Source organism: Lathamus discolor, chromosome 10, assembly GCF_037157495.1.
Source record: "Lathamus discolor isolate bLatDis1 chromosome 10, bLatDis1.hap1, whole genome shotgun sequence".
Lineage (NCBI taxonomy): Eukaryota > Metazoa > Chordata > Aves > Psittaciformes > Psittacidae > Lathamus > Lathamus discolor.
The window spans coordinates 13287498-13307182 of NC_088893.1; the positions used below are offsets into that span (position 1 = coordinate 13287498).

Below are 19685 nucleotides of genomic sequence, written 5' to 3' on the forward strand. Positions count from 1 at the left end.
AGCAAATGCATTATTTTCTCCTCTGAACTGCTCAAATACACAAACCTTTTTATAGTTTGGCAGTTCAGTAAAATACTTCATTTAAATGCTATAGAAATGCAGGGCATTTCTGTACACTTTTTCTACAAATACGCATGTTCAAGAAAGGAACAGTCTTCAATTATGATTCCTTAACATTCAAAATCTACTATGATTTTAGTTTTCCATCCAGGCATATCCTTGTATGTCAGACCACATACAAGTGTCTTTTCAAGGCCACAACAGTGCTAAATGAAAAGAAGCTGTTGTAGAGGGTTACAGGTTAAACTGCCAGCCATAGAATCATAGAATAGTTAGGGTTGGAAAGGACCTTAAGATCACCTAGTTCCAACCCCCCTGCCATCATTCATACTCCTCACTTGCCAACAACCCAAGCAGAGGAAAGGGTAAATGATCAGTTATACTCAGAGACATCAACTATCCTCATCCAGAATCTCAGGGTATTCCTCCCAGAACTGGTCCCCGATAATGTCACAGTGCAGGGGAACAACTTTAGTCCTAGTCCGAGTCACTTCAACTTCCTTTTCTTCTGCTTCCTTCGGCAGTTTGATTTTCTTAGTCGTGACTTCATTAACCTGAAAATACAGTTGACACATTAGCAGACAGGAAAGACACCAGAGGGAATTCACAAATGGACAAGAACCAAAGTTACAAAAAAGGCAACTGTCAACCCTATAGCACACTACATAGCATCTTTTGAAAGAAAGCCTATTCTCAGTTCAACCATGAGCAGCTGAAACTGCATGTCATCATCACATGGCTTGAAGAAATGACCTGCAAAGTCACCTGATTGCAAGTGTTCCTGAATAAAATACAGTATTTAATTTGGAGCTATATAAAGCAAATGGGAAACCATACAAATGTCATTACCAAGGAAAAGTATGCATAAGGAACAAGTGGAATGTATTTCCAGGTGGAAGCCTCTATCCATTCCAATTAGGTCAAACGAACTAATAGTAGGCCAAACAAAGAAACAGTAGGCCAAAAGGTCGGAATTCCTTTGCAGTGGAAATACCTGGGATCTAGGCATGTGAAGGGCCAGACACAGGCCCCAACAATTATCATATCAAAATGACAACAGTTATTAAAATGTAGTTTTTCAGGAAGCAGAATACTTCTTGCATTTTCAAAGCTGGTAACACTAAGAAACCAAGGGTACAATTCATTAAACAAAGTAGATTTGTCTAGCAAAACCAGTCTTGTGTAATTCACAGAATCATTCATGTTGTAAGGAACCTCTAGGGATCATCTAGTCCAGCACCCCTCAGCCACTGATATATGTATTAGCTCAATAGTCATAATTTGTATCTAAGTCACATTTCAAAGACCAGTTTTTATACTACTCTCATAGATACCCATCTCTCAAAAATATCTCCAAAATAATTAGATATCTCACACATCATTATAAGGTAAATATGGTTAGTTAATACATAGACATATGTTAAATACATAGACATATATTTGGGATATAGCTGGCGATCTTACAGTCCAGCTTATCTGCAATAGTGTACCTACTAAAACCATGAGCTTGAAGCAAGTGGTAATACAACTTTTTACCTTTTGCCATACTAAGACAGTTCCTTTTCTGTACATCAGAGGTTCATTGTTGTAGTTGATGTTGAATTCAGAAAAGAGTATTTCATTCTTATCTCCAGCTAAAGTCCCCTGAGAGGAAATGAAAACAGAAAATACTTTCATAAAAAACCCAAACTGAATCTCCAGGGTAGAAAAAGGGTGAACATTGGATGCAAGACTGACATTTAGGCAGGTTTTCACCTTGAAGTCACAGGGTTTAACTACCTCTTCCAACAGAGGAATTATTTCCAACTGCCAAATGAGGATATTAATACAGAGAAGGTTTTGTTGTCTGTTTGGTTACATCTTCCAGACAAACCAATAAAAGGCAACAGACTCCAGGAGAAAATGATCTGCTCAAGTCAGCATGTTGAGGCAAAATCCTACAGAAGGGACTGGGAATCAATACTAGCTGAACCCTGCCATAATACTTCATGCATACATATACTGGATGTTTATATGACATTTCTATGCTTTCTGAACTTGCTAATGAAGGATTAAAATCCTACCAATATTTGGCCAAAAGACAGTGTTTTCTAATCAGATTAGTATCTGTACAATTGAAGGAGTTGTTGAATCTATATCCACAAAATTATTATTATAAGAACAGACAATCCAGCCATGGCTGCTGGGTAGGCAAGTCCAGCTTTACAAATCTTATGATTTTCTCTGTAGCTGGAAAAAACCATCATCTACAGAGAGTCTTACCTGCAGTCTATCCTGTGCTTGCACTGGTGTCAAACCACTTCGCTGTACAAGCATCCAAAACACTGTATTATAAAGGTTATTAATATGGCCTACAGAAAAAGGGAAAAGAGAGAAAGAGTATTTATCTGATCTGAGTGACTACTCAGAAAAAACAGCTTTAGTTTCAGAGCTGTACTCAAGAAACTGCCAAGAATAAAACAGAATTAATAATACTAGTTGCTAGAGATAATATGATCTTTCTGATTAACTCTTAAGGTACTGCATACCATAAGAATGACTAGAAGACACATTTCTTTGTAATGCTGAAATTGGAGAGCAGAGAGTGAAGGGTGTTTCTGTGTAATCTAAGTTGCCTTCATTTGAGCAATAAGGATTAGGTACCAACAAATGCCTAGGAAATAAAGCCAATGGTGTGTTCTGGTGTGGAATATACAGTACTGGTTGAACACCCACATCTCTTCCAAGATTCCCCTGGCTAAATAAAACTTGTAACATAAAAAATAATAAATTCATTCTATTAGTATTTGAAATACTTCTTGTGCTGAACTCACTCCCAGGATGCAACAAATATGGTTGTAACCTGAAGGCTCAAAATTCCAGCTGGTATTTCTGTAACCATACAAAGCCCCAAATGATGCTAATATTGTTGATTTAAAACTACCACCTTACCTGCTGTTCCTTCACTGATACCTATACACACTGGCAATAAAGGCATTTCTATTCAGAGACAAAGACAACTCAACTGCACAAATCTGTTTTCTAGAAACACTTACAATCTGCTTGTCTCCAGCTAAGGTAGTCCTTTAAATTCTGGTTGCTGGGATACAACACAATTCGGGCATCAAATCCTGGTGGGTACAGAAGTTGCTGGTCCTTGAAGTAATCCTTCCAATAGAAAACGTAACTTGAGGCAAACTGGGAGACCACATGAGTCATGAACTTGCTTGCAAACACAAAGCAAAAGGAAAAAGAAAGAAATACATCAATGTGATTTGTATCTGTGATTACCTAGCACTCTGGTGGACAGCAGCATTTCTTAAGTAACGGCCCAACAGATCAGCAACGACTGTCTTTTGAAAAACAGGAAGTACTGAGAATCAAGGAAGTTTGGAATAGGTAACATTTTCTTAAAAGAATGTTTATTCTATCAATGTTTGTTTCCAATGTTTCTATTATCAGTTGTGTTTTTAAATCTCTGTATCACTGAACATATTCTCCTGAAAGGTCATGAGCAAAGCCTTCACATGAAAAACCTGAATTAGATATAGTGTATGCACCCAAACACAGCCCAACTCTTAGCTTTTGTGTGTAGACAAAGGCAAACCTAAAGAATTAGAGGTTTAGAGATGTAGTATCAAAGCAGCTGTTACCTTGCTCTTCTTTTAAACCATTTACTCTTCTTTTTGAAGACAAAACTGTATTCATCACTCTGTCCATAAGCAATAGCAATATCCTCCAGTTCTTCCATCACTGTCCGGGCACACTTGGTCATCAGATGAAGAGCACGGTCATCATTTGGCTTTTTGAACTCATGCTGCTCAGAAAACCTTCAAAGCAAGAAATGGTTGAATAAGAATCCCTTAAGAGGCCACTAAAAATGACAACCCTTTTGTTTTCCTCACATCTGCCTTCTATCAATATTGATTGCCATTATCCTGTCAACACAGAGAATTCACTCCAGGTATGAAAAGCAAGAACATAAAACCTTTTTATACACTCTAGATAACCCATTCTCTTTCCCATCAGTATCTCAGCCTAATTAGTCTTTCACGACTGGGTTCTGTATTTTACTTGTAAAGGATGACAAATACTGTTTTCTATAAACTCACTTTCTCCCAGGGTGCCTTTTATACTCTATCCACTACAGGCAACATTATCATTTACTTCTTAAAACTTGACAGCTTTACCAGAACCCTGTGACCAACCCAGAGACCAAATCCCCAGCAACGGATACATCATCTAGCACTTGAGAACTGCATTCTATTTATCCCAAAAAAAGGTGAACGCCGCACAGACACCGACACCAAACACAAACAAAAATCCCTGTACACCAGTTGCCGGCCTTCCCCCAGCAACTGGTGTTCCCCTCAGACACTGGTATAACCGTTTCCCTACCACGCTGCTGAAGGCATCGTTATGAATCAAACCATGGCCCTCGGAGGCAAAGCACCGGTAGCAACCGGAGAGGCCGAGCTAAGGCCTCTCTCTGGGGGTTAGGGGAAAGGAGGAGCTGTAACCCTGCGGAACCCGCGCAGGGAGTTGCCACGGCTCCTGCATGGCAGCAGCCAGGGTCGCTTCTCTCGGCCCAGCACTCACAGACAGCATCCCAGCGCCTCTAGGGCTTCGCCCCTCCGTACCCCATCCCCGTCCCCCACTCGCTGAGGCGCCGCCAGAGCGCCCACACCGCTAGAAGCGCCCCGGCCATTACCTGCCCGCCCGCCCTCACCTGTGGAAGTTGCGGCCGTCCAGCCGCACCACTACCCAGCAGTTGGGCAGACAGGTATCGTCCGCCTCGAAGTCCCGCACGTACTCGAACTTGCTTTTCGCCATGGGCAGGAGGAGGCGGCAGCGGCCGCGCAAGCTGCACACCCACCCCCGACTCCCGTCCGCGATAGCTGCTGCGGCCCGTCCGCAGCCCAACATGCCCAGAGCGGAAACGGAAGCAACATGAGCACCATCGCTCGGTGGAGCCCCTCTATGCGTCTCGGCGGACCTCTCTATGGTTACAGCTGCGTCCCTGGGTGTGGCCGGCGGCGGAGCCTCCGCCCGCGGTCCTCGTGGCGCGGGCGGGGCGCGCCCATTGGTGAGCGTTGGTGCGGGGGCGCGGCGAGCGTTGGCGTCAACGGCCGCCGGCCCCCAGGGGGCGGCCTTGGGATGGAGAGGGGCGGGCGGCCGCGCCCGCTGCCCCGCAGCGCCCCCATGCGGCCGCCGGCGGCATCTCGCCGCGTCCCGCCGCCGGAGGACAAGGGCAGCCTCGGGGTGCTGTGCATCAAAGTGGAGGAGCCCGAGGCGGAGCCGGGCAGTGCCCAGGGCTACTGCGGCGATGGCATAAAGTCAGGGGCGGGGATCGGGTGCTCCCAAGTTCGGGAAGTGGGCGAACAGGCTTGCGTTGCCATCAAGATAGAAAGGGACCATGAAGTGGGCGACGGTGAATGCCAGAACAAGGTGAAGGTGCTGGAGAAGTGGGGGAATGGGAAGGAGCCCTGGAGAGAAGGTGCTGTCAAAGTGGAGGTGCCTGATGTGGCCCTTGAGGCCTGTGGGGTGAAGGTGGAAAAGGATGATGCTCCGGCTGGATCTCTCTGTGGGCGCACCAATGGTCTGGCTGGATCCCTGTGTGGACCAGTTCCTGCTCCAGCTGGATCCCTGTGTGGACCAGTTCCTGCTCCAGCTGGATCCCTGTATGGGCCAGTTCCTGCTCCAGCTGGATCCCTGTGTGGACCAGTTCCTGCTCCTACTGGATCCCTGTGTAGGCCAGTTCCTGCTCCTACTGGATCCCTGTGTGGGCCAGTTCCTGCTCCTACTGGATCCCTGTGTGGACCAGTTCCTGCTCCTACTGGATCCCTGTGTGGACCAGTTCCTGCTCCTACTGGATCCCTGTGTGGACCAGTTCCTGCTCCTACTGGATCCCTGTGTGGGCCAGTTCCTGCTCCAGCTGGATCTCTGTGTGGGCCAGTTCCTGTTCCTACTGGATCCCTTTGTGGCCCTCTTCATGCTCCCGCTGGAGCCCTTTGTGGTCCTGTTTGTGCCAGCGTTGATGATGGCAAGGTGCAGCTACGTAAAGGTTTTGGGGTCCTCTCTGAAGATGTGAAGATCCCGGTTATGGTTCACCCTTTGCCTCCTGGGACGCGCGTCCAGATTCAAGGCCCTCTGCCATCAGGCCTGCTCCACATGGCTAAAGTGCCGGTGAAAAAAGTGCCACTTAAAATGCAGTCTTTACTGGAGCCTTCTGTAAAGATCGAAACAAAAAATGTTCCCTTCACAGTACTCCCCGCCGATGCAGGTATTATGTTAAGAGAGCTTGCAAGGGTTCTGTAAGTGGCACACAGGTCACCAGATAGGAGAACGTAAGGGGAGAGAACCACCCCTTTGGATAGACTGGAGTTTGTGCAGCTCTCTTCTTCAGCGTGAGATGTAATAAACGTGTGGGAGCACAGAGTAGTGGTTTATTAAACTCACTGCAGTTTTGTCCACTTCCTGACTACATTAAACCCATTGTAACAGTGTTCAGAATTGCACTGAGATGTGATTGCAAGTTTTAAGGTCAGGAGTCTGCTTGATTTTGAAAGCTGTGAAGCATTCATACACTTCACTCAGAGAAGTTGGACATGATAAATGAGGAACATTTGAAATACCTGCATTAGATTTATTTTATTTTTTTTTAAGATAGCTAGGTTTTCAAAATTAATGACTTAAAAGTGAGGTGTGAAAGAATAGAAGGGTTTTGCCCTTTATTGATAATGTAGGAGAGTTCATGTTAAAGCCATTTTCAGAGAGGACATCACTTGCTCAGGGATCAGTTGTGAGGCATCTGGGGGCTCATTATGACACCAAACCAATCTAAATGCAGTCTGTGTTTACAAAGTGCCAAGCTGGGTGTCATGTAACAGTCACTGGGTAATGCAAGTTCCTCAAGCAAAATGAGTCCAAATCAGAGAAAAGAGAGAGGGAAATCAACAGCCAAAACCCAAACTGGGAACAATCTCAGCTGAGAAGCCAGGGACTGCACGGGTGTGGGACTAAGCTGCTGTGTCACCATTAGATCTGGTCCCTGCTTCCCTAGGGTTTTGGATACGTAGTTCTAGTGGAGATGGCAAATTTGCAGTGACATGATCTGTGCTATACAATGTTTAGTTGACAAATTCATAACAAAACAATCTAGCCAAATGAAACCCAAAGCAGGGTGTTTGCAGTCCCATATGCTTCTTTTGGGCTTTTTCTTTCTTTTTGTTTAATACTATTTAACAAAAGCCAGGTAAGTGATTCCTTGGGCAGTGGTTCAGTGGAGGTCAGTGAAGAGCACTCCCTTACCCTTTGTTATTATTCTAGGAATTGCTCTCCAAATGCGCATTGAGCTTCATGTGTTCCAAAGCTCTAGTGATTCTTTTGGCTGGTGCCAAATATCCTCTTGATGCACTATTGAATGTAACCTGTATGCATATATTGTGTGGCAGATGATCCTCTTTCCTTATTCTGTTGCACAGGTATGCCAGACACTCCATTTAGCAAGGACAAAAATGGCCATGTGAAGCGTCCAATGAATGCATTTATGGTATGGGCAAGGATTCATCGGCCTGTCCTAGCAAAAGCTAACCCAGCTGTCAACAATGCAGATATCAGTGTTCAGCTTGGATTGGAGTGGAGCAAACTGACTGAAGAGCAGAAGCAGCCCTATTATGATGAAGCTCATAAAATAAAACAAAGGCACAGAGAGGAATTTCCTGGTAAACAAGTAACAAGTCTTTATTTACCTGAATGCCTCAGAAGTGCAAGATTTTTTGAGAAGTGTATCTCTTTCATTAGAGCGAGTAATAGAAAAAGATGACAAGTTTCAAGCAGGCAGTCCTCATGTCAGCTTTCTAGTGCATGAAAGCCTGTTAATTCTTTACAGCATCCAAAATGATGTTTCACCCTTTATAGCCTCTAATGTTTCTTAGACCACCACAGCTACAGCAGCTTTCCTGAATGTTTTAGTAGTCTAATAGCCAGATAGTGAGTTTATTGTGAGCATGGCCTGCTGCATCATTTCACGTCCTCCAGAAAGAGCTGCCCAGGTGGCCTGTGGTGACACATGCATCCATTCCTTAAAAGCAGGAAAAGGAAATGCCACAGGAAGCCCAAACAGCATTGTATTCTGTGGGATTCTCCAATGTGTAGACTTGAGATTCCCAAATAATGGTGTGGAAGACGTTGTTTCTCAACCTTTCATCAAAAAGGTTAAAAATTTGTACCCTTCACAAATCCCTTTCTCCATAACGCTGCAGTTCAATAAAACAGCAAAAGTACTTTGAACACTCATTTTAAAAGCTGTTGAGATGCCAAGTGTCGTGATCTTTTCTCTCTCTGTTGTCATAATCCTGCTAGTTCATGATTATGGCTAATCTGGGCAGACAAGATCCGACTAATCTGTCACAAACAAGGAAAAGATAAAAGCCGCACTAATTCCCTTTTTCATTGCACCCTTCAAAAGAAAAAAGGGCTTCTTTAAAGTGGCATTAAGGGTTAGACTATGCAAGAACCCAAGCTGCTCAGTGTAAATTCACAATATACATCTCTCATATATACATATATATACATAATATACATCTCATATATATACATAATATACATCATTTAGTGTTTGGTTAATCTTGTAAGGCAAAGCCAAAGGTACTCCTCCAAAATCTATACAGGATTCCTAATGGGTCGCATTTTCCATTGTCTCTTGTAAACTGCAGGTATGTGTGAGACTTAATGGGTTAATGAAACAATCAAGAGAGATCTACATTTTTAATAGAATCACAGAATCAATCACTGAACGGTTTGGGTTGAAAAAGACCTTAGCGATCATCTAGTTCCAACCCCTTGCCACAGGCAGGGACACCTTGCACTAGACCAGGTTGCTCAAACCCTTGTCCAACCTCACCTTGAACATTTCCAGGAATGGGGAATCCACAGCTTCTCTGGGAAACCTGTTCCAGTGCCTCATCACCCTCATAGTGAAGAATTTTTCCCAATGTCTCAGAATACAGTCATAGTTTTCTTTCACACCAAAAGCCCACGATACAGTGTCATGTTCTCCTTAACATGCTTCCCTCAGCAAGGCCATGTCACTCTCCATTGCTCTGCGTTTCTTTGTCTCACAAACATTTACTATTTAGTAACATAAAACCAATGCCCAAATACATCCATTTTATTTCCACCTCTGATAAAATGCCCATTTGCTGGGTCACAGAAACAAATGGAGTATTGCCATTGACTATAGGAGCCACTTTGGGACTCTTTTTACATATTTTAGAATTACAGATCCCATAACTTCATGTAAAGAATGTGACAGTCAAAAAAAAAAATGGGACATCTGTGTCTTTTTTCATCTCTGACAGATTGGGTTTATCAGCCACGACCAAGCAAAAGGAAGCGTTTTCCATTGCCTGTCTCTGCTGTATTTCCCAGCGTTTCTCAGAGTGTCATCACTACAAATCCAGCTGGCATTTGTCCCATCCAGTCACCTGCTTACTCTGTTGTCATCCCCAATGTTAAGAACAGTATTGGATATCCAGTCTGTGAGTTTTCAGTAGTGAATGATTTTAAAAATTCAGGATTTACCTATTGTAATAGAAGTTATGTATATAGTAGTGTAGATGTACTTAAAACAATTTCTTGGTCTTTCTTGACACCCCTGGTTCTATCAGTCCTCTGCACTGCATCTCCATCTCCCCATCTCTACCTACTGTTTCCTCAGCCTTCCAAATCCTTCTGGCTTTTTCACTGCCCACAGATCACTGCTATTGTCTTTGTAGCTCTGGTTCCCTCCCTCTTGGTCGTTTTGGATATCTGTTACTCAACACTTGCTCTCTGTCAAGCTACAGCTGTTTCCTTTTCTTGTTCTGTCTCTACCTCACATACGTCTTACCTCACCAGCTCTAACTGCAGTAGTGCTCAGCCCTGTCCTACCACTTCTAAAAAAGCCCATTAGCTCAGTCCATGGCACCTCCACCCTGGTTTTAATGTTTCTGGGTAGTGAGGGCACCATTGCTCTAGAGCAAATGCTCCACAACTTAGGCTGCTTACAAGAGAGAGCAGAGAGAATTGTCAACAAGGTCATCCAAAAGGATGCTAGTAAGGTGTTAGTGAGGTGTGTGCTGCAATGATAAAGCATTCACTAAATCTGAAAAAGAAAGTTTTCATTGGCACGTTTTCCATGAACAAGTTACTTAGCTATCTAGGCACACCAATTCTGCATGTAGGTGTTACAGACCTGCACATACCCACAGTTTGAGCTCAGCTTTTATACAGACAAAAATAGAATTAGAGAAGGAATATATTGAAAAGTTGCACTTAGCCTGGAAGGATTTTGATAAGACGTCAATATGGGCAGTGAAATAGGGTATAGTATGAGAGCCAACAGTCCTGTGTAATAGCTGACCTGCTTATTTTGTAGTGAAAGAAGTCTGGCTCAGTGTATGAATGGTGGATTTCAGCAACAAATAGCTTAATGGCATTTTTAAGCATACTGACAAGGGCTGCTCTCTTTGCGATGAGACAAGAAAATTAAATGCCTGTTTACACTGTGTGGCAATATTCAGAGATGTAAAAGAGGACACTCAGATTTGTTCAAGTGAAGTTCTGAGTTAATGATGTGATCCATTCTCAAATTCTTCCATAAATTTGACATAATAAAGTACTCATTTTCTTACCCTGGTATATTTTACAATGTTATGCTGTCCTCAGGTGCTACTATATATCATTCCAGAGTTTACTATCCTATTGTGATTGAGATTATTCTCAAATACAAGCTGTAAAGATCTAAATGCATCTAAGTCCTGTTGACTTTGAATTTAGACTCTTACTAGGTAGTGGGCTTTGAAAATAATTATGCAATGTGCTTTGCTATCTTTTGTATAAAGGCAGCTCTGTTGACAGGAGGTGTGATTTGGAAGTGTACATTCAAGTGTACTGCAAAACATTTAAAAGTGAAATTGGCTAGTGGGTACTTTGCCGGTGAAACAAAAAAGAAAACATATTGGAGAGTAGGGTGTTTTAACTGTTGCTTTTGCTTCTCATTGCTGCTTTCGCACCACATAGATTTGTTAAGAATTTGGCTCACTCAAAGGAAGCAAGTAGATCTGGGAGGTTTTCTGAGTTTTTTTCCAGCCCCATTCTCTGACCATATCAGGACATGACACAGACCTCACCAGCCTCATATCCTCAACACTCACTAACCAATTGCTTCTTCTTTCACCCCTGGGTTTCTGTGGAAGGTTGACTGTCTGAGTTCCAAATAGTGTGACAGTGAATTGCAAGGAAGTAACATTAGGACATGTTTTGGGGAAAATGGATCTGGCTCTGGCTGTGGTTTGCTACACTGCTGTTTGTGAAATTTCTTCCTCTGCTCATGTCTGATAAATAACTGTTCTGTCTCCTAAAGGTGAGCCTCCTGCCATCCGTCTGCCAGCTTCTTCCATTCAACCTGCTGGTCCAATTACTCTTTTCCAGACTACTAGTGCAAACACTGCATCAGTGGCTGTTCCAGCTCCAACCCTGCCCCTGCACCCTGTAATTTCACCACAGCACTTTGCTGAACCTGCTAAGACAGAAGCTCTTGATGTGTCATCTGGGCTCAATTGCTCTCTGAAGAGACCTGCACCAATTTTTATTGAGAGTTTCAGTGGAAACCCCAGTAACATAACCAACACTATTGGCAGATTTTCTGTTTCTAATAGTGAGCCCCCCAAGGAGTACCCAGGAGTTTCTATTCTCCCTAGAGGTTTACCTCTTCCCCAGGCTACCCCTTTTCTCCACTCACATGTTTATGACATTGCTCAGCCAGCTGGTCTGTTTGGAGTACCTCCTCGGTTTTTGTTTTACCACTCTTACATTGTACCTGGACCTCACTATTTCCCATCAAGGTAATGAAACCTTTCACTACAATATCAGTAAGAACAAATGCTAAAAGGCTGTCTTTTGACTTAGAGAAAGCAGATGGTGCCTTCAGAAGGAAAGGTGCTCTTACTTTCCTATCCCTCCTGTGTGGTGGGAGGCTGCTCATAATTTATGCCCAGTTCCTGAAGGCTCCATAGAACTATTGCAGTAATTGGCACTGACAGACCTGCGGTAAATAGAAGTATCTGCTTTCCAATTTATGCATCTAAGTGCAGTTGATTTCCACTGAAAAGCATTAGGTAGTGTGCATATATTTAGAAACTGATCAGATAGAATTACAGTAGGTGTGTGAGATGTCTCCTTGTACTATCATTGGGGCTGCCATAACTACCAATATTTCTGAATCCCAGCCTGGTGGGAACTATCTCCAGAATTCTTGTATAAGTAGTAATACCTGGTATTTTTCTTTGAAGTCTCTGGGCAGTCGGTCAGAAATCACCTAATCCGAGAATTTACAAGCTAACACATGTAATACTGTGTGGGTATTTCCTAAACTAAGCATGAGCAGAAGGCACCAATGCCCTCCCAGCAGCAGGTGTGTTGCTCAAACACAAATCGACTGATGGCCTACTGATGCTTATTCTTTGTAAGGCATCATTTTTATTTCAGGACTATGCAATATCAAACATAACAAATTATTACGACAGTTAGACTTTAATTATGTCGGTTTATACACTGCTCATTCCTACTAATAGCAGTATTTTCCTAGAGCAGTAAGTTACCCAGTCAGAAATTAAAGCTGATGACCTATCAAACCTTAAAGACGTTGGCAATACAAGATGCCCTTTAAAGAAACACAGGACACGTATTCCCAAAATTGCTCAGGACGAACTTTGCTTAGCCCTTGGTCTCTGGAATTAGAGAGTTTTGTGAAGCCTCTGAGGGAGAGAGAGGAGTGTTCTTGTACCATAAAAGACTGTTCTGAGTTCACACATTCGCAGGCTTCAGAAGGCTGCCAGCTTTGCTAATACCAGGATCTTTCTAATACAATGATTCATAATTTCACATTCCTATAAATTCATTTCTCGCATACAAGACTCATAATTTATGAGTAGCCCTGACAGTGCAAATGCATGTATGCAGATTTATGCACTAATAATTTAAAGATCAGACTGGAAAGATGTATCATTTCCCCTAAGCCTCAACAGGTATTGTATCAATGTCTTTATAACATCTACACTGTTTATAACTGTACGTTCTCCAGATAGTAACATTGACAACCAGAGGATCCTCTGTCAGTCCTCCTGTTTAATAAGAATGTAGCAGATGCAAGAGTTTGCTTCAAAAAATAAGTAACAGTGTTTTACCCAATCTCTGTCACAGATTTTGGCATACAGAAATAACACGAACTGACTTTTGATGCCTTTTTTTGCTGTTTTGAGCATGCTGGTTAACATACTGCAGGCTGACCAGATTCTGGTTTATCCGTGATGTTATTTCATTCGTAAATACAATGGGGTTTGAGTTTGTTTTCAAAGCAACATCATGCGTGTATCTAGCATGAAGGGGTGCACATACATAGATACGGAATCTGTGCGCAACTCTTGTTATGGGCCTTAGTGTTTAAATTAGGCAAGGTTTTGAAGTGTGTGTGTTCTGAATATTTCAACAGGGGAAGCTGGCTAGCAGAGAACATTAGTGTCATTCTGTCTTTCGCAGCTGAACAGCAGTCTGCCTTTCTGAAAGCCAACTTTCAATCTCTCTAATTGCAGCACATGCCCGTTCAGCCGTCCCCCATTTGGCTGTGCGAATTTCCCCAGCTCAGTGCCTGAATGCTTTGGCTTTTATGAAGACAAGTACCGAAGACAGGAATTGATGTTTCCAGCTCTGGACGGAGCATATCCTTCCAAGGAATACCCAGAAAAAAGTACACGTGAGAGCCAACACGGCTGTGTGCGCCTTGAAGCAGAGTCCTCTCACAGCAAGTGGAATGAGGGGCAGGTTGTAAGTCCCCTACCACAGCTGGATGTTGGAGGACTGGAGGAGCTTTTCTCAGCCACTCCATCTAGTTCCTCCAGCATCCGCATAGTCAATATAACTGATAGTGACGAGGAAGAGGAAATAAAGTTGTTGCAAGAATTGTAATTTTTAAAACATTATAGTCCAGAGTCATATTTTAGAATGGGAAATAAATGTTTTCCTCAACATTGTCTTTTCAGTCAGTGTGGTCAATGGAAAACCCATCTCGCCTGAGCAAGCTGTACAGGTCATTTTGAAGAATCCGATGATCTGTTTGCATTTTGAGGCTTAGGCCCCCTATGTCCATTGGGATTGCATTGTTGATAAAGAGAGGTATAGATGAAATTTCCACATGCTTCCAAACATAACCCTAAGCCAATGTAAAGTAGATATCATCTGGGTTCTTTGCATTTTAAGTTTTCAGTCTCATATAAACCTTTTTATGCTTTTCTGCTTCTGTGGGTTCATAACTCTGTTTTCCAAGTCCAAGATCAAAACCTCTCATTTGAGAGCTACTGCATTTTGTAGGTAAAGAAGGCGTGAGTAAATCCTGTCTGCCCTACATATTGCGACTGTGCTGTGAAGAGCCCTTGGTCCCACTGCATCTGCAGTGCAGATGAATCGTTAAGAGGGAAGTCTTATAAATAGTAGAAAATGCATGTTCTGCCTAAATTATCTTCTCAGTGAAAGCTGATCTGACCTGCAGGAATGCACGTGGGCAAATGGACCAATTCCTACACAAAGTATGTTTCAGGGTATAAAACAGCTGCTTATGGGATTATTCTCTAGATCTAACATTCTCCTTCTCCCATTTTTCTTTTTATAACCTATGGAGCAGGATAGAAGACCTATTTCAGTGCACCAGAACCTAGAATGGCTGCTTAACATGGATAATGCAAATTTACTTCCTTCTATGTGGAGATGTCCAGCAGTGTTTTAAGGGAGGTGCCTCAGAGCTGCATGGCTGTACCCTCCGCTTGTTGTGAACTTGCTGGTACTGGTAGCTCAGAGTAAACTACCCACCTAAACCTGCCTTCTTCTGAACCATTCTTAGCATGCTCTGGCAGCCCCCCATAGGGGAATTCTCTGTTAATAGAAGAGGGTCTTAGCTCCCGTTTCTAGGTCATTTTCAGCCCACTTTTGAACTTATCTCCTAAATGCAGATTCCTGAAGTGCCAAGTATCTTGGATGTTATTTCTCCTCTTGCAGTGTGTGAAGAGAGTCGTAGTCAGGGCCAGTCCCTTGGTGTGTGCCCTCCTGCAAACCTGAATCATGACAGGACAAAGGGTACTTGAGACATGAGAGAGACATATTCTACTCTCTTATAATTCTTTTCTTCTTTCTCTACTGTTTACCATGATCTAAATGAAAAAATCACCTCACACGCTTCCCAGCTTGAAAAACAAATCAAACGCAGATTTTCCAAACAGTTTGTTTTCCGCCTGCTACTGTACAAGTCAAAAGACATTCAAGAGTGCTTCCCAGTGTGTCACTGCCTGTGGCTATCCATTTGCAGACACTTTTCCTCTCCAAAGCTGCTGGAAAGTTTTGTGGATTGCATGGTATTAAAAGCCTTTCTGCTGTTATACCTGTTCCCCTTCTCTTACAAGAATAAATGATTTCAGGATCCTATGGTGTTCAAGTTTGCAGGTGGCATGGAGAGGACTACAGTGCTCTGCATGTACAAATACAGTTAAAAAGACGCAGTGTGTCCGCATGCCTCATCTTCTACCATTAAGTTCATTTGCCTGCAGGAATGAAGCAAAAGCAGCAGCAGTGACCCACCCTTCAAAGAAAGTCCAGAGAGTGCTTTGATATCATTTCACTAGCAGCACACTGGGACAAGCCCTTGCCTAGCACCTGATCATCTTACAGCATTTCACCCTCTTTGGCAGGACAGCTGCTCTAGGGCTCTTCCAAGTATGTCCAACATGGGTGGTGGAAAACCAAAGCTAAACAGAATATTCTTGGTCAGCCAAAGGTGTTCTCTACTGTTAAGACTCTGAGTAAAGAAGTTTGCTGTTAAATCACCAGTTCCCTTCATGGATTCACATCCTTCTTCCTTTGATCATTTCAAGTGATTCGAAGGAGAAAAATAATCTGAAAAATGGAAGATTTTGCATTCCGCTCAATTCAGCCAAAGACAGAAGAGTTCTTTCATCAGTGCAAGTGTCTGTAATACAGAGGTTAGGCAGGACAAAAAGTCCTCTGCTTTCTCCTGCTAAGAATTTGATTCTTGGTAGCATTTTCTCCAGTGTCAGCAAGAGGCTTTTCAGAGCCATTTGTTCAATGAGCTTTCCTATTTCTGAAGAGAGAGTTCCAATGAAATATTACTGAGCTTTTAGTATGATACATGTCCAAGTCATTCTCTGCATAAGTCTGTTTCCTGAACAGGCATTCTCCTCCATAGGTCTTTCTCTTTCCTTCTAGGTGGCTAACTCCTAATTTAATATGGAGGTATTGGGAGAATCATCGTCTTTTGCTGTCCAGCTAACAACAATAGTGTAAAATCATCTTGCAAACTGTTAAGTACAGAAACCCCACTGCAAAAGCATTTCCGTCAGCTTTGCCCTGAGGAAACTGAAACACCTAATTTTCAAGCCCACTGATCAACTGTATGCACAGCCCCTTTATCCTAGGTGCTGCATGGAAGCTGCTGCCCATCCCTTGATCACGGGGGATGTAACTGATAAGGGAACAGAGCACAGACTTCCAGATTTCCAGCTGCAGACTTTTAATCAGGCAGTTGTGATCCTGGAGGAAATGAGTCTGAGCCTGTGTAATTCCAAGATAACTGAAGGCCTGACTTTTCTCTGTGAATCAGGCAAATGCCCCATTGACTTCGGGAAGAACCTTTTGAAGAGATGGGTACAGGCAGGATCTGACTCATCCTGTGCCAGAGCAGGTAGTTACAGCATCCGAGCACTGCTAATAAGGCTAGAAGCCCTTGAATCTTTCCATGCAACAGTGTCTCAGTAATGTAAGTGATGTATCACATATATATATAGATTGAACTATATATAGCAACTGCACAGCCCATGGTTATATTTTTATAGAGGGAGTTTCTGGTGATTATAAATTCAGATATCAATTCTCATATTACCGAGAACCAAAGATAAAAATATCACTCTATAACAAATGCAAATATTGCATGTATTTTGTTTTTATGATACTTGAATGCTGACAACAATCACAAGCAGACAGTCATTGGCCTGAGTATTGTCACAATCTCGAATTAAAGAACCTTTTGTTCCATTTAATGCTTTTTTTGGGCTGATCTTGTTGATGATCTTATAGGGAGCAACCCCTGTGAAGATTATTTGTACTGAGGAGGTTTGTGACAATCTTTCAGTGCAGACAGACGTGTTCCTCATCAAAGTGCTTGTTTTTTTTTCCTTTGGGTAGACAGAAATGGCTACAGACAGGGATGAAAGCAGAATAGCTGAATTTGTGTCTAGATTTGGCTTGCATTTTTAGTTATTTATAATAAAGGCATCAACAATAGTGCCATTGTTTTCTTTTACATTACAGGCAGCTATAAATAAGTGGGGGAGTTCACAGAAAACCAAGTTTTCCTTTCAGGATCCTCCATAAGATTAGAATAGTGCTGAAATCTGGTCCCTGGATTTTTGCTCTGGGAAATAACATGATTTAGTTGTGTGAGGAAAGCTTGTGACCTGTCTGTGTTCAGCTAAAAAGTAATTATAGCCCACTCACCCTGATGAGTCCCTTTATGTGTCCCCAAGATGACCAAGCTTTCCTCTGTAGGGTTATATCAGGAATAAACTGACCTTCACAAGATTGCAAAGGTTCAGCATGTGAAATGCTGTGGGAGAAAAGGGATATATATGAAAGCCATAAACCAAAATGGTATCTTCAAATGGAAACAGTCATATTCCCCTTGGGCAACAGTGGCAGGATTCAGCAAAGACCTTCAGTGAAAGGTGGTTTCAATAGTATAAATCAACCCCTGGACAAGAGACAAAGCCATTACTATTATCTGGCAAACCGTTTTCTAAATGCAGTATGAATTTCCTATTGGCCTGATTTACTGATACACTCTGAAGTGCAGCCGGGTGCAAATGCTCCCCATTTTTAAAGCTGGTTTCCTGGAGGTTCACCTACACAGGCACTTTAAGTAGAGATGAATGGAAAGGGCTGTCTGGATAATGCAGATCAATGGCTGGCTGAAGAGTACAACTAAGAGGTAATGCTTTTTCCTCCCACTCTGGGCTGACCCCATAAAAATCTGTGTCACCCCACCCTTGTTAGTGTGGCTGTAGCTGAGCTGGCTGGAACTTACAGCAGAAATACACTGACATGAGGCTGCTGAAGAGAGGGTTCCAGGAGACCTTATAGCATCCTTCCAGTACCTAAAAGGGCAAACAAGAAATCTGGAGAGGTGTGTAGTGACAGGACAAGGGGGAATGGGTTTAACCTGACAGAGGGGAGACTGAGATGAGATCTTAGGAAGTTCCTCCCTGTGAGGGTGCTGAGGCACTAGCACAGGGTGCCCAAAGAAACTGTGGCTGCCCCATCCCTGGCACTGTTCAAGGTCGGGCTGGATGGGGCTTGGAGCAGCCTGCTCTAGTGGAAGGTGTCCCTGCTGGATGAGCTCTAAGGCCCCTTCCAACACAAACCAGTCTATGAGGGAAAACAATTGCTTTTCACGAGGTCAGCGTATGCAGTCCACTAACTTGGACCCCACTCTCCTTGTGCAACCCTGACCCCAGCAGCCAGGCACTGTGTCTGGTGGTCCTCCCAGTGCTCATCCCCCTGGAAGGCAGAGGACCAGCAAAGAGATTGTGAGTGGACTTCAACCCGTGGCTCAGCCCTGAAGGATGCAGGAGAAGCAGGAATGCTCCTTTGGGATCCTCATGGGAGTGAGTGGATATCCCTGAAAAGCAGCACAGGTAATATGAGCTGTGGATATTCCCAAGTCCTTCCCCAGGTCAGGACCCTCTATCTGACTTACGGGGAAAGAAACAGTGAGCATCATCTTGCTTCTGCTTTTAAAACCCAGCCTGTATCTCCTAAGCTGATCAGGGGCAGTGTATTTCCCAGGAATGGAAGGGTTTAGGATGCTTCTGAAACTATGGGTTTAGCTATGAACGATTTGCCAGGATTACACATAAACATAGCAAATGAATAAACAACTCAAGCCGTAGCACAGCTCCTACAGGATGCTCTTGACAATGATTTGGCTGCTTCCCTCCACTGGGTCTTCCCTCTTCGCTAGCTTTTGAGGCACAATAGATTTCCGTGCTGGCAAAAGAGCTGGGGGGGGGGGGGGGCGAAAAGGGGGAGGTTTTGCAGAGGGACCCCCAGGGAGGTGCTCAGGCTTCCCCCTGCCCCGCGGTGCCGAGGGGACAGCCCAGCCCCACCGCTACTTCACCGGCTGCATCCCCAGGGTGGGGTGAAGGAAGAGGAGGAGGAGACACCCCCATCCATCCCCAGGCAGGGGGCTGCAGGGCCGGAACTGGTGGGAGGAGAAAGCCGCGCCGGGCGGTTTTATATAGCGAGGCGGCGGCGGCGGAGCGTGTCTCCTGCCCGGAGCCATGCGGGGCTGGGGGCTGCTCTGCGGCATCGCCCTCTCGCTGCTGCTGCCGCCCCGTGAGTGCGGGGACTCGGCCCGGGGGTGGGATGAGCTGGTTGTCCCCTACCCTGCCCTAGTGCCCCCAGCTGCATGAGCCCCAGGGGAGGGAGGGAAGGAAGGAGGATGGGGGGTGGTTTGATGGGGGTATCCTCCCGTTTCGCTGTCTCCT

At 43.9% G+C, this 19685-nt stretch overlaps 3 protein-coding genes across 7 annotated transcripts in view; 2 read left to right on the plus strand and 1 right to left on the minus strand.

Moving 5' to 3' along the window:
• Positions 1-421: 421 nt before the first annotated feature.
• THG1L (tRNA-histidine guanylyltransferase 1 like) lies at positions 422-5008 on the minus strand. Of its 3 annotated transcripts, XM_065690299.1 has the most exons (6): positions 4769-5008; positions 3693-3869; positions 3096-3265; positions 2323-2411; positions 1597-1704; positions 422-614 (listed from the first exon to the last, which is right to left on the minus strand). In XM_065690299.1, the coding sequence occupies exons 1-6, from the start codon at positions 4963-4965 to the stop codon at positions 453-455; spliced, it is 903 nt and encodes a 300-aa protein (XP_065546371.1). In that variant the 5' UTR covers positions 4966-5008; the 3' UTR covers positions 422-452. The 3 variants fall into 3 exon arrangements, with proteins under 3 accessions (XP_065546371.1, XP_065546373.1, XP_065546372.1); XM_065690301.1 differs by lacking the exon at positions 4769-5008 and having other exon boundaries at positions 3096-3170; positions 3693-3841; XM_065690300.1 differs by lacking the exon at positions 4769-5008 and having other exon boundaries at positions 3096-3261; positions 3693-3781.
• Positions 5009-6277: 1269 nt separating this feature from the next.
• On the plus strand, positions 6278-14046 carry SOX30 (SRY-box transcription factor 30). Its single transcript, XM_065690669.1, has 5 exons — positions 6278-6322; positions 7524-7763; positions 9402-9592; positions 11452-11927; positions 13674-14046. The coding sequence occupies exons 2-5, from the start codon at positions 7526-7528 to the stop codon at positions 14044-14046; spliced, it is 1278 nt and encodes a 425-aa protein (XP_065546741.1). The 5' UTR covers positions 6278-6322; positions 7524-7525.
• Positions 14047-19428: 5382 nt separating this feature from the next.
• The window catches only part of ADAM19 (ADAM metallopeptidase domain 19), a 32110-nt gene continuing 31853 nt past the window's right edge, over positions 19429-19685 (plus strand). For all 3 annotated transcript variants that reach the window (XM_065690597.1, XM_065690595.1, XM_065690596.1), the window contains exon 1: positions 19429-19533. In XM_065690597.1, coding sequence (XP_065546669.1) covers positions 19479-19533 — 55 coding nt within the window. In that variant the 5' untranslated portion in view covers positions 19429-19478. The remainder of the gene's footprint in view (positions 19534-19685) is intronic.